This window comes from Diabrotica virgifera, chromosome 9, assembly GCF_917563875.1.
Source record: "Diabrotica virgifera virgifera chromosome 9, PGI_DIABVI_V3a".
NCBI lineage: Eukaryota > Metazoa > Arthropoda > Insecta > Coleoptera > Chrysomelidae > Diabrotica > Diabrotica virgifera.
Window position 1 is genome coordinate 26,764,858 of NC_065451.1, and position 15,790 is coordinate 26,780,647.

The following is a 15,790-nucleotide window of genomic DNA, read 5'->3' on the forward strand; positions in this document are numbered from 1 at the left end:
TGTCTCCTTTAGTGGAGACTATACTGGCAAATCTGTCTCTGTCCAAATGTGGCTCTAGACAAAATATGTTGAAAAAATACTTACTTAAGCCGTTCTCCTATACCTTACGGTGTCGAGGTAAGTGGAGAAATTAGACGTCTATATGCCGTTCGATTAGTCGCTAGTCTCTCTGCTTCTCTCCACCCAATATTTCTTTTTGCGCAAGCCTTTCCAATATCCGCGTTCCATGTTCTTGCTGTTCCATACCCTCTTTACAGTTCTACCTTCACTCATTCTCGCCATATGTCCGAACCACGATAACTGTTTCGTTTCAAGTCTGTCTAAGTAAGGTCTTTCCAATACCGCACTTACTCATCGTTTCTTATACGATCACGTCTGGTCACCCCGGATACCGCACGTAAATATCGCATTTCGCATGCTTGAATTTTACTACGGATATTGTCGTTCACTGCTTAAGTTTCACTACCGTAGACTAGTACCGGCTGCATATTTACAAATGCTCACCCGTGTTGAGCTGGCCCCCCCACTTGCAAAAATTAAAAAACAAATAGCCCTGATTTATGAGCTATTTATGAGCTCTCATATTCCGCAAACTACAAATTTTGAGCTCGTTCCACTGAGCAGGAATTTAATACCCTAGTGGGGGGGGGCTGAGTCAGCCCCCCCCACTACTTAAAAATAGGAATATTGAATCGGTTTTTGCGGCAGAATTACGAGCTATTTATGAGCTCTTGAAATTATATAGTTTCGATTTTTGAGCTCATCCCCTTCACCCCCAAACAACCCTTTAATTGATTTAACTTAAGAGAAAGATGCTGAGAAAACTTAAAATATATCGTATTGCGAATATAATTCCTATAGCTTATATACTCTAAGAATAAACTATTAAATCAAGAGCATTTCGATTATTGAGCTACAACCCCTTCGTCAGAAAACCACCCTATCTTCCCGGCTTAAGAGAAAGTTGTACTTAAAATGCGTTAAACTAATTATTTGGCGACTACGTGTATCATTTAATAATTTATAACCTTCCAAATTACGCGCATTTAGATAAGTAAATTGCAATTTATTTTGTATAGTGCAGTCACTGAAGGTAAAAATCAACGATTACCTTCAATTTCGGTGAACCTTCATCGATTTTCACGAAAATTGGTCAGTGGTTAGAGGATACGTCAAGAAACAAAGGTGACATGGTACCACCTTGCGTCTTTACCCTGAGGGTGGATACCGCCCCTTCTCGGGGGTGAAAATTATTTTATAAAAAATAACTGCACAAATCAATAAAAGAACAAATTAAAAGCAAAATTTATTATATAAAGTTAATAAAATAAGTAAATACTTTTTAAGTTATTAAAGATCAAAGATTTTAATTATTTGTGAAAAAAATGCATGTTTTGAAGAGGTTTTTTGTAAATCACTGAAAAACTGTAAGTTTTTACAAAAAAGTTAATAGTAGTTTAATTCGTATAGCTTATATTCTAAGAATAAACTCTAAAATCACGCGCCTTTCGATTATTGAACTACAACCCCTTCGCAAGAAAACCATCCCATATTCCCGGCTTAAGAGAGGGTTGTACTTAAAATAATTTAAATTAATTATTTGTCGACTATATATTGTTTAATAATTTATGAGCTCGCAAAATATACGCATCTCAATTATTGAATTGCCATTTTCTTTCTATAGTGCAGTCACTGAAGGTAAAAATCAACTATGACCTTCGACTTCGGTAAATCTCCATTCATTTTCACGAAAATTGGTGAGCGGATTTTGATACTATCAACTTTTTCTGGATCTTATTTTTCATAGGTATTTCTAAGTACTTTGACAAGTATTTAGTACCTAAGTGTTATAAAATGCATCTCTTTCCCGTTATTTAAGCTTGAACCCTTAGATTTGAACAGTCGCGGAAAAAATTATACATTTAATTACCAATAACTTACTTTAAATTAACATTAAAGGGTTTTTCAAGTAAGCAATTTATTATATTTTTTATTAGCTTCAATTTTTTTTTGAGTCATTTATGAAAAATCGCTCTAAAGCATGCATTTTCTTTCCAAAAATTAAAATATTTGATCTTTAATAACTCTCTCGATTTGTGGGGTTATTTTTAATAAAGTAATTTTCACTCCCGAGAAGGGGTGACATATACCCCAGGCTAAAACCCCAAGTTCTTATTGTCAATTCGTGAAAATAAATGGCGATTTACCGAAATCGAAGGTAATAGTTGATTTTTACCTTCAGTGACTGCACTATAGAAAGAAAATGGCAATTCAATAATTGAGATGCGTATATTTTGCAAGCTCATAAATTATTAAACGATATGTAGTCGCCAAATAATTAATTTAAATTATTTTAAGAACAACTCTCTCTTAAGCCGGGAATATGGGGTCGTTTTCTTGCGAAGGGGTTGTAACTCTATAATCGAAAACGCGTGATTTAAGAGTTTATTCTTAGAATATAAGCTATACGAATTAAACTACTATTAACTTTTTTGTAAAAACTTAAAGTTTTTCAGTGATTTACAAAAAACCTGTTCAAAACATGCATTTTTTTCACAAATAATTAAAATCTTTGATCTTTAATAACTTAAAAAGTATTGACTTATTTTATTAACTTTATATAATAAATTTTGCTTTTAATTTGTTCTTTTATTGATTTGTGCATTTATTTTTTATAAAATAATTTTCACCCCCGAGAAGGGGCGGTATCCACCCTCAGGGTAAAGGCGCAAGGTGGTACCATGTCACCTTTGTTTCTTGACGTATCCTCTAACTACTGACCAATTTTCGTGAAAATCAATGAAGGTTTACCGAAATTGAAGGTAATCGTTGATTTTTACCTTCAGTGACTGCACTATATAAAATAAATTGCAATTTACTGATCTAAATGCACGTCATTTGGAAGGTTATAAATTATTAAATGATATGTAGTCGCCAAATAATTAGTTTAATGCATTTTAAGTACAACTTTCTCTTAAGCCGGGAAGATAGGGTGGTTTTCTTGCGAAGGGGTTGTAGCTCAATAATCGAAATGCTCTTGATTTAATAGTTTATTCTTAGAGTATATAAGCTATATGAATTATATCCGCAATACGATATATTTTAAGTTTTCTCAGCATCTTTCTCTTAAGTTAAATCAATTAAAGGGTTGTTTGGGGGTGAAGGGGATGAGCTCAAAAATCGAAAGTATATAATTTCAAGAGCTCATAAATAGCTCGTAATTCTGCCGCAAAAACCGATTCAATATTCCTATTTTTAAGTAGTGGGGGGGGCTGACTCAGCCCCCCCCACTAGGGTATTAAATTCCTGCTCAGTGGAACGAGCTCAAAATTTTTAGTTTGCGGAATATGAGAGCTCATAAATAGCTCATAAATCAGAGCTATTTGTTTTTTAATTTTTGCAAGTGGGGGGGGGGGGGCAGCTCAACACGGGTCAAATGCTCCTATACTACGGCACCAGAGTGCCGAAATCGGTTAGCCTTTGAAATGCACTATTACGCTACAAACCCTCATTGATTTAGACACCTTTTAAATTATAAGACATCTATTAAATTATGGTGCCTAAGTTTTTATTGCAATTAATATTATTGTAAGTATTGTGTATTTCAATTTATTGTATTCAAATAGAAATGTCGAAATTGCAATAAACCTAGCATACTTAAGAATGTGTTTTTTGACCCTAACCCGAGAAACACATGAAACAAAAATTAAAAAAAAAACACCAATGGATAAAAAACAAATAAATATTTTTTATTTTTATTTATTTATAAGTACAGATATAATTACTCGTATACAGTGCATCCTTAAAATAACGCATAAATTTATTATTAACTAAATAAATAACATCCTTAGAAATTACCAAAACAGGTCGATTTTTGATTTTAATTTATGATTTATATATATATGATTTTTTGGCATATATATCATACTAGTGGCGTCATCCGTCTGGACGTGATGACGTAATCGATGATTTTTTCAATAAGAATAGGGATTGTGTGATAGCTCATTTTAAAGGCAATTCAATACTCTATTCAGTAATATATAAACATTAACATAATTATTTATACAGAGTATTCAAAACAATTTTTTAATTAAATTGATTGACACAAAAAGAAGACTTTGCGTAGTTTATTTAATTCAAAATACATTTTACTGCTGTCAGAAAACAGAAATAAAATGTTTATTTCAAATATAAACATTACTTTTTGTTTAATTTCAATGTTTAAGCTGCCACCCACCTCCCTCTTGACAATTTGAACATTTAATTTAAGCGAAAGGCAATGTTTATTTGCCAAATAAAAAAAATTATTTCTTTTTTAAATCCGCAGTAAAATGTATTTTTAATTAAATGAATTACGCACATTCGTCTTTTTGTGTCAATTAATTTAATGTAAAAAAATTAGAAAAATAGAAAAGTTACGTTAATGTTTATATTATTAAATAAAGAATTGAACAGGGGCGGCTCGTGATAGTACAAGATGGTGAGGCACACTACACTTGAGGATTATTATTATTATGGTTAGATTTTCTTTAATAGCCGGAAGGTCGATTTTGTGACGTCATAACGTCACAGAACGGCACCGTATTTATTTTAAGGCTTGCAAACGATATTAAATAACAATTTTATTCGCAAAAGGATAGCTACGAAAGTTCTAAGTCTCTAACAGGTTCATACTCATAGTAGCTGTTTTTTAGCTAAAAATAATAATTAATATGATACCACATATCAAAACAGCATGAATCAGATGTTTCGTCGTTGGCTCATCAGCGTTGAACACTTGAACAGCCATATTAAGCAAAATTTACATTATATACTACATGAAAACAACGGACAACTGATCCCAGTGGCGTAACTGGGGGGGTTGGGGGTTATAAGCCTTAAATGCCTTAAATCCTTAAAGCCTTAAATCCATACCCCCAGAGACCCACCAGTCGTAGCCCCCCTTAGGATCATTCTGGTTTGGCCGTTGACTGATTCTGTTATTATTAATCACTTGCCAAAATGAAATTATGGTACGCAAACAATATACCTCCAAACACGTGATAATTTCATTTTAGAACCAATTTTATTATATTGTAAATGTATATGCAAATAGAAACAAGCAAGTAAGCAAATTACGGTTATATTATAAGATTGTTTTTTTATGTTAAATAAACTAAGGGTTAAATTTTATTTTTTTGGTTTTTTATTTATTTTATAAACAGCGTACTTAAAAGTAAATGAATTATTATGAAAGAAATCATAATTTCTAATTTTTGTATTAATTTATTTATTTAATCGACATTGGCAAATGACTTTCAGCCAGTCAGAGCATAATAACATATTCTAAACATCTATTGTATCTCTTATACTAATAGTAAGTACACGTAACTAGAACAAACTGCTCTAACAAACTACCTAAAACTGCAAAACCACGCTAGAGGCATAGTTTTGCCTGCCTCTGAAAGGATACTTAATCCCGCTTCCAAAAATTATTCTGTCATGCTGCCGGCCGATCTCCGTCGGCTTCGTAATATGCTAGACGAGGTACCATCAGAGGCAGTGCCTCTAATGGTACCTTGTAGAGTAGGTATATCGGTGTGTTATGAAGAACGGGTCAGGGCCGTACTAATTTTTTTTTATCATAAAAATAAAGTTAATAAAAAAAGTTTTATAATAAAAATTAAATTATTTAGCAATTTTCAAAAAGTTAAATTGTATTTAAAGAATTATTGATGATGATATAACGAAAATAAAGTTATTTAGCTAATTTCAAACAGTTAAATTGTATTTAAAGAATTGATGATGAAATAACGAAATAACGTAAATAGTCGATTGGTATACTGGTGAGGCACTGCCTCACCTGCCTCACAGGACCAGCCGCCACTGGAATTGAATTGCCTTTCAAATGAGCTAGCACACGACCCCTATTCTCCTTTAAAAAATCATCGATTACGTCATCACGCGCCTAGACGGATGACGTCACTAGTATGATATATATGCCAAATATCATAAATTAAAATCGAAAGTCGACCTGTTTCGGTAATTTCTAATAATGTTGTTTATTTAGTTAATAATGAATTTTTGCGATACTTTATGGACGCACTGTGTACGAGTAATTATATCTGTACCTATAAATAAATAAAAATAAAAAATATTTTTTTTTATTCAATGGCTTTTTTTATAATTTTTGTTTTATTTGTTTCTCGGGTTAGGGTTAAAAAACACATTCTTAAATATGCTAGATTTATTGCAGTTTAGATATTTCTATATAAAAAAAAAATAAAAGTAAAGCAACAAAATGTACCTATGTATCTATAAAAATAATATTGTAGCAGTTATGTTATGAAATAAGAAATGTATGACTATGAATCTGCAATCAATTGCAAACAAGTCTGGCTAATTGGCTCTGCCAAAGACATTTTTCAGAAAAGAAAAGACATTTCTATTCCTATTTTTCAAGCAATAAATTGAAATATAAATATACAATACATACTTACAATAATATTAATTGCAATAAAAACTTAGACACCAAAATTTAATAGAAGTATTATAATTTAATAGGTGCCGAAATCAATGAGGGTTTGTAACGTAATAGTGTATTTCAAAGGCTAACCGATTTCGGCACTCTGGTGCCGTAGTATAGGAGCATTTGTAAATATGCGCACCGGCTCATATACAGTTTAACTTTAACTACGGGCTACGGTGTACACAGTACACCATGCGTGTTAAGTTGGTTGCCGTTTCTTAAAACTATTTTCTGCGTTTACGGCGCTCGACGTAACCTATCAGTATAGTATCAACCATTGTCTGTTACAGTCGATACGTGATTTTTGATCGAATAGTTGAGTTGTGATAAAAAATATCAAAGTGAGTTTCCCAACGGTGCCTTTAGTACACCACGCACATAGTTATGTAACTAAATTTAACGAATATTAAACTTTAAATTACCTGCAAACGAGTTATTTTCTGTGTAGTAAATGTTACATTGTACTTTTTATACAAAAATGTGAAATGGAAACTTAGGAGAAATATTTTTTATAGGGATCGAGTGCGTGTTAGAAACCCTAAAAGTCTCACACAAGATGAGCTTAGAGCTATGGCTGAAGCATTGTTCGAAGAAGAACCTGAGGAAGAAGTTAGGGGAGAAGAGGATGCTAGTTCGTCAGAAGAAGAGGAAGAAATTACGGAAGACAACGATTATAACACTGAGTCGGAGATAGAACTAAATGATAAAGAGTCTTCTGATTCAGATAACGAGAGCGATGGTGAGAGTTTAGAAAGCGATGAAGATGAGTATTTTATAGCGAAAGATAAACAAAAGAAGTGGTATAAAAATTCAGTGGTGAGCAAATTTAGGAAAACTTCCAGCAAAATATTGTAAAAATACTTCCTGGGCCAAAGCTGAGTGCTAGAGATATTACAAATGAGAGAAGTGCTTTCGAAAAAATTTTTAGTGACGACATTATTGAAAATATAGTTGAGTGTACAAACTTGAAAATTGCAAATATGCGAATAAAGTATATCCGGACGACACGGACTAAAGACACAACAAAAACAGAAATTATGGCATTTATCGGACTACTACTTCTTGCAGGAACTAAAAAGCAAAACCATACACATTTTCTTGAATTGTGGACTAAAGACGGAACCGGCTCAGAAATATTTAGAGCGTGCATGAGTGCTGATCGATTTTTATTTTTGCTTGCTGCTCTAAGATTTGATGACAAAAATAGTAGAGGGATACGCACGGAAACTGATAAGCTTGCTGCTATTCGAGTTACACTGGATCGTTTTGTGGAGAACTGCAACAATAACTACTGTTTAGGAGAAGAAGTAACAATTGACGAAATGTTAATACCTTTCAGAGGTAGATGCAGTTTTATTCAATATATCCCGTCCAAGCCTGCAAAGTATGGGTTAAAAGTATTTGTATTGTGTGATGCCCAGACATTTTATGTTACAAATTTAGAGGTGTATTGTGGTAATCAGCCACAAGGACCTTACAACAAATCAAATAAACCTGCTGATATTGTACATCGTTTACTTCAAGACTGGAAAGGGAAAAACCGGAACTTGACATGTGATAATTGGTACACAAGTTACTCATTGGCCAATGATCTTTTGAAAGATAAATTAACAATGGTTGGCACACTAAAGAAAAATAAACGGGAGCTGCCGTTGGAGTTCCTACCACATAAAGAAAGAGAAGTTGGATCGTCCCTTTTCGGATTTCAAAAAGAGGTAACTATGTATAGTGTCATATGTCCCTGCAAAAAATAAAGCTGTGCCTTTGATATCAACCATGCATAATGATTCTGCAGTGGATCCGGAGAAAAAAAAGCCAAATATAATTTTAGATTATAATTCTCACAAAGGAGGTGTCGACACAGTAGATAAAATGTGCGGTACATACTCGGTATCAAGGAGAACGCAAAGGTGGCCGATGGTTATATTTTTTCAGCTCCTAAACATCGCAGGAATTAACAGCCAAATCCTGTATAATGCTGCAAATATAAGCAATCCTCAAAAATATAGAAGGATATTTTTAAAGGAATTATCTTTATCTTTGTTGAGACCACACTTTTCAGAACGAGCTGAAATACAGAGTTTGCCCTTAGATTTAAAACTATTCCTGAAGAAATATAAAGCTACTGTAGTGGAACAAGAAAAAGAACCACCAGCAAAAATACGAGGAAGTGGCTATTGCTGCGGAAGGCGTAAAAATAGAGTGACAACCATTTCGTGTCAGACATGCAGGAGAATGGTTTGCAAAGAACATTCCACCATTATTTGTCCTGAGTGTATTAACTCAAATAACCAGGAAGAAGACAAAAGTGAATAAACACTCTTATGTGTTTATTTTTCTACCCAGTTAAAAATTTAAAAGTTTTCCCATATTTTTTTAGGTTGGTGTTTCAATATGTAATAAATTACTGTTTTCGTTTTTTCTCACTGGTTTACCATTTTGAATTATTTTTTAGTTTTATTTTTTATTATATAATAACTAATTATTGATTAAACACAAGTTGTGTAATTTAATATAGTTCTAATTATTAAAGAAATTTTGTTTCTGTAGCTATTTGTAACTGGTGTATAGAGTACACCGCGCCCGTATTTGAGATTCATGGTTGGGCGCCCGTAGTTAAAGGTTAAGATACTTTTATTTTCGTTTTCAGGCTTACTTCTTTCTTCATATTTAAACTTTATTTAGTGCACAGTATAATTTTGTTGCACTCATTACCCTGCTGTTTATTTCTGGTTCTATATTTCCTTGTCCGTTCATTGTTGATCCTAGATACTTGAAGTCCTCTACTGACTTGTGTAATGGTCTCATTATTTAGCTTTACATTTAGATTTTCTTGAGTTTTCGATATCACTAAAGGTTCTGTTTTTTCAATATTTATTTTCATCTCAAATTTCTTAAAAGCCTCATCCCAAACATTCTCTGACACGTATACTTGTTGAAATTTATACACCCCAACCCTAGTTGTGTTTACCTTACCCCTGCATTCTTTTGCAATTTCGTCCATTAGAGTGATGAATAACAAAGGACTTAGAACACCACCTTGTCTTACACCTGCCCTTGTGTAGAATTCTAGAGATGAGCGGTTGTTCGTTCTTACATTATTACGTGTACCTACATTTATATAATATACTCTTTATTGCTTGGATTAGCTTCGGTTTCAGTCTATGGTTTAATATTTCCCAGATCTTGTTACGTGACGCACGATCAAATGCTTTTTCCAAGTCCATAAAACAGAGAATAAATAATAAAATCTTATTTAATGTGATTGCAAAACTTTCTCATAGTTCAAATTCTTTTGTAACCACGTTGTTAATAGACTCCTCTATTTAATGTACATATTATATAAAAAATATTTTAGGTACATAGAAGAATACTGCACGATGATCATAAAGGTGTAGATGAAAATCTAAATGAAATAGAATTTGATACGGGAGTTTATGTGAGAGGTACACATTATTTGGTTATCGGAAAAGCGAACAAAGTTAATTTGGATGGTAAGTAGAATCATTAACATAGTTATTGTGATAATATAAACTTTAATAATATATCTCGGTCGTACCAACAATCACAGACTGGAGGTGTTGCAAGCTACTGGTATTCTCAAGGTAATCAAGTCTCACTTATGGTTCTACTATGCCAAACTTTAGTAACTGCTTCGCCCTGCGGATAAAAAGAAGTAAGGGGAGCCTCATACTGCGAGAGAATTAGGTAACGGCAGTTAATTCAGGACAAGAAAAAAGTCATCGATAACAGATGAGATCTTGAAACTAATGGACGAAAGAAGAAAAGCCAAAAATGACCCAAACAAAATATAAAACGATAAATATATCAATAAAAAGGAAAATTAAAGAAGCGAAATAAAAAGAAGCAATGACAAGATGCGAAGACATTTAGACTCTGCACCCAAACCACGATAGTCACAATATCCATAGGAAAGTTAAAGAAATCGCAGGTGGACTAAGAGATAAGAAATCTAAATGATTTAATGATTAAACAGAGTAAAAAAATATCCTGGAAAGAATACCTAGAGAAATTATTTGACGACCTAAGGGATAACACCTGTGAGCTAGAAGAAGAGGTAAACGATGGACCAAGAGTATTACAGTAGGAAGTTTATTTTGCAACAACACAGCTAAAGGATGTCAATGTAGCAGGCCATGATAATATGCAAGCAGGACTACTCAAACTAATGGACAAATAATCATTAATAATAATCACAAATATATACAACAACAGATAAAACTCTGGAGAAATACTAACATAATGGCTGAAGTCAGTTGCTGAGTTTGATTATTTATCTATTACAGGTAAATCTACTGCAAGCCTTGAACGCATTATTGCACAACAAAAATTGATCCAACCCTGGATTGGTTTATCTGCAACAAACATGTCCTACAAAGACCTACAGAAATCTGAATTGGTGGTAAGCAATAATCTTTTATCAATAAACATTATCGTAAGCACATTCATATTTATTATGTTTCTTTCTGAATTCAACATTTTAGCTCTTATTCCCTCGAAGAGGAATATTCAGGTATCCAAGATACTTAAGTGAATAATAAATTAAGGGGACTTTTACTTTCAAAATTAATAAAAAATCCATTTTTGTTTTTTTTTTATATAAAAACATTACTATCACAGAAATCCTGCCCTAAAATTTTATTAAGAAATTCGAAGTAGACTCATAAGTTATTGTTGTATTTAAAACGGTACCTACCTGAGCTAAGACTCCTCTGTGTGAAACAACGAGCGCGATGCCTGATCTGTGCAGCTGCATCTTAACAGTAGTGCGGTTCTAAAATTTATAATAAATCTTATATAATTATCTTTACATAAAATATTATTACCATTCTATGTAACACTAAAACTTATAATATGTATTATATTACAGTATGAAGGGTTAGATGGATCTCTGCCAGAAAATGTGAATATCTTGACCTTTGAGCAATGGATAAATGGTACATATCTTCTTCGTTTGGAACATATTATGGAACAGGATGATGATACTGAATTATCGAAATCTATTGATGTAAATATAGCGGTAAGTATTATTTGGTATGTCATTTATTAATGTTTGTGGTCCAAAGTGAGCAGTCTGTCAAATGATTTAATGTATTTTCTTTGTTTTGTTTTCTGGCCTTGATTTAAAACCTTTACCCACGTAATCATTATCATTAGTTTAGGTGAGTAAGTTGTAGTGTGTGTTGAGTAAATGTCTTGTTACTTAGTAGAGTCGACTTCATTATTTACAAAGAGACTTTGCTGCTGTTGTGACTCTAACATTTATTGCTCTTATATCTTTTTCTACATCATCTAGCCATCTTCTTCTAGACCTTCCTCTACACCTGAGCCATAGTGGTGTCCAGTTAGTTATCCTTACCAGCATTTTTGAGTGTGAGCGTCTTTTTAAGATCTTAAATAAGTTCATCTTTGTTCTCTAATTTGGAGTCTTGCTTCTCAGCATATTTCTATTCATTTAACATAGTTGTTTAACTCAGAATTTTTACCTTTGTTTTCTCTTGTCTGGTTTTCACTATTGTTTCTCGATGTCTCTGAGTTGTTATGTCGTCCTTCTCTATCGTCATATTTTTTTTGTGCTGGTTTATCTTTAGCCCGATTCTCTTTGCTTCCGTATCTTTTATAAAAATAAGAAGATTAAGATGGGCAGGACATCTATCAAGATCACATCAGAACAACTCCCCTAGAAGAATCCTTATGTCACCACCTGTGGGAAGTAGAAATAGGGGTAGACCAAAACTCAAATGGAAGGATGGTGTAGATGAGGATGGTAGAAAAATAAACGCAGCTAACTGGCAACTGTTGGCAATGAATAGAACTGACTTGAGTAATAGACCTGGGAAGGTTGAGGCTCTTTCATAGGGCTGTAGCACCATTGATGATGATGAATATATTTGCTCGCTTATCAAATTTTTCAATTGCCTTTATAAAGTGTCTTCTTTGTCTTTGCTATGATGCCAGATAATCTGCATATGCTATTACTTGAAGTTAATCTGTAATAATGTTGTGGTTTGTGAAGTTTGTCCTCCTTATTATTGCTTCTAATATCAGGTTAAACACGTCAGGAAGTTAGAGTCACTTTGTTTGACACCTTGTTTACTATGATCTCCTTAGAGGTTGTTCTGTTGAAACTGATCTTTGCTGTGGTGTTCTTTAGGCTCACTGTTAGCATATATCTTAATTTTTCTGGGATTCGACGATACTATAGCTCTTCCATCATTTTCTCCGATTAATTGTATCAAAAATACTTTTGACCAGCTAGTCTCCTTGACTGCTGTTATTTTGTCTTTATCAGTGGCGGCTCGTCAGGGTCGGCAGTGCCGACCCACACATTTATGGACACATAGATTTTTTAAATATTTAATTTAATCGGAGTTGATGATATTCGTTTCTGTGAAATAAAAAATATATCTGTGAGATAATACAGACTAAATTTTATTCATTGTTTTTAAAAGACTCCGATCCCGATACGTCAGTTAAGTGCCTGTGCGCTGTGCGTAAGAGACTTTTCAAATTAATGATCCTATAGCCATGCACCCGCACCCGATTGCGATTGTATGAATTCTTATTATAAAGCCCGGCACGGCATGCTGTCCCCAGATCGAGGATTTGCTATATAATAAGAAGCTATGGAATATTAGCCGATAGGCAACCAATTATACATTCTCCGTACTTATTTAAATGCAAAGTACGGCAGCGGGTACCTCTGCCGAGGCCGACCGGTGATCTGCAAACGGCAGAAACTCACGTACGTAGCCACGTATTGCCTTGCTGGCGCTCCCGGGATAATTATGAAATAGGTAAGTAGTTTTACGTCGTTTAATTATTAATATTATTATTGATATTGTAATTCTTTTAAGTTGTTAGGAATTACCATTTAGGGGACAGGATGTATCGAAGCATTCGTTAAATCAAGTTAATTATAGAGAACAAATAAAATTGTTTAACAAATACGATCTGGAATTTTCTAATTTATTTTCTGACTCGAAGAATATACCGGCGTACCTAAAACAGCACAGAATGAAAGAATCAATTAGTAGTTACATTTTGATCCTTTTCGGTAGAAGTAGACGAAACTACTGATAGAGGTAACATGTCATTCACAAGTATCAATAATTGTTCTTCAATACGCGTTACGTCTAAATTTATGAGAGGTTGTTATGTTTTCAGACGTGAGTAGAAGCCATAAGACAGAATATATTTTTGGTGTTTTAATTTAAAGGATAGATTAAATTTTTTGATATCAAAAATAAATTGGTAAGGCAAATTTATGACGGGGCTGTCTTGATGTCCAGTGAATTGTATGGTCTCCGGACAAAAGTTAAAACAATTGCACCAGGCAAAACTATTATTTACTCACTGTTATAAGTCATTGACATCTTTGACTATTCAAAATTTAAAAGTTACGCCAAAGAATTTTCAAAATATCTATTAGACAAGTTCATTAAAAATTATCCATAATTTTTTAATCAAATAAAATAAGAAAATGAATTAACAGTTTTATATTCTGATCCAAATATTTTTGGAAGGTGGGATAAGTTACAGACTATGTATAATTTTATATACTGCAATTCATTAGATACAACAAACTGTTCCCGAAATTAATAAATTATTGTGCTCAAATGTGGGCAAATTCTGTCTCAAATGAACGGGATTTCTCTTGTCTCAAAAGAGTCAAAACGTATTGTCGAAACACCATGAAACAGGAGAGAATGTCAAACTTGTCTCAAATGTCGATAGAAAAAAACTTTTAAAATCCCTCCAAAACAATAATAAATTTTACAATTACATACATTATAACCCATTCTGCTACTTCGAAACAACATAGACTAGAGTTAATTTATAAACAGGTATAGTTTCTAAATTTATAGGAAAAAAACAAAAAAAAAACAAAAAAAATAAAAAAAAAAACAAAAACCAAAGATCTCCTATGAAATTGAAGCCTTTGGAGACAAAACCTTGCCGACCCTGTCCCTAAAGCCAAGAGCCGCCAGTGGTCTTTATATAAGTTATAAAAATGCATAGTCTAAATGATTGTTTATTTTATGTGGGATCCGATCCAAACTATTTATTTTGTTTTTTTGTATTTCAGAAAGCCTTCAAACATTTCGATATAAAATCCATGGCGGAAACAACATTGGCTGCGAACCAATTGTTATCAGACTACCAAAAGAAAACTAAATATACCTGGAAAACATCAGATCTCACAACCAAAAATGTTAAAAGAGTAGAGCCCATTGAAGGGACACCGAAGGCAGTATCTTTGTCACCGATGCAGATAAGAACCTTCATTGTCTCATTAAAAGAAAAAGATAATACTTCAAGTTTCGGATTTTATGTGAAACCTCACATTTCATTGGGTTTTGTTTTTATTATAATACGGTTATTGTAATTAGCAAATTTTTATTATTGTAATATCATGTATTTTTATATAAAGTAAGTCAATAATACAAAAAAACATATTAGTTTTTACCAATAATTTAATGAACACAGATGAATCATTCACCATGGAGAATACAGAAAAGCCTAAAATTAATAGTCTGATCGGAGACACACACGACAGTTCAATACGCCCTTTTTGTTTAGGTGCCGTATCTGTATTAAGACGTTGACCGTCATTATGTTTACAATTTCCTGAAACCTTTACCAAGATCTTTGAAAGTAAACTTATGTGCATAGAAATCGGCCCACTTGAAAATTTGGTCATTTTTGATGTCTCATATTTCCTAAACCTGTTGGCCGATTTTAGTGATTTTTTAAACATGTTATAGCCCGATTCTTTATCAATACCATTGTAATAATATTGTTGCTAAACAAGTAAATTTTCATTGTATACCGGATGTACCAATAAAACCATGTTTTTTTTCTCAAAGTTCGCATCACCCTGTGGAATATTCTAGCATTTATAAAATACTGAAAATAAAACCCAACTATAGACTCAAATTTTCTTAACATTCTGCTTTTTGACTCATTCGTTTACGTTGGATAATAAAAAAGTTAGGTACTATAACAACTAGACATGTTCTTCATCAATACACGGTGTTTCTAAATAAGTGCGACAAACTTTAAGGGATAATTCTGCATGAAAAAATAATGACAGTTGGCTTTATAAACGTATGTCTGCAAATGTTTCGTTTCCGAAATACGGGATGTTGAATTTTTTCTTAAAAACTGACGATTTGTTTTATTGCTTTAAAACCGGTTTATATATGCCAATGAAATTTGGTGGGTTTTAAGACGTAATTGTTGCACATTTTTTGACAT

General features: G+C 32.9%; 1 protein-coding gene across 1 annotated transcript in view; it reads left to right on the forward strand.

The window, feature by feature from the left end:
* The window catches only part of LOC114332056 (lysosomal alpha-mannosidase), a 75,460-nt gene extending 60,472 nt beyond the window's left edge, over window positions 1-14,988 (forward strand). The window contains exons 13-16 of the mRNA XM_050662531.1: window positions 9,867-10,002; window positions 10,816-10,931; window positions 11,400-11,549; window positions 14,619-14,988. Coding sequence (XP_050518488.1) covers window positions 9,867-10,002; window positions 10,816-10,931; window positions 11,400-11,549; window positions 14,619-14,918 — 702 coding nt within the window. The 3' untranslated portion in view covers window positions 14,919-14,988. The remainder of the gene's footprint in view (window positions 1-9,866; window positions 10,003-10,815; window positions 10,932-11,399; window positions 11,550-14,618) is intronic.
* The last annotated feature ends 802 nt before the right edge of the window (window positions 14,989-15,790 follow it).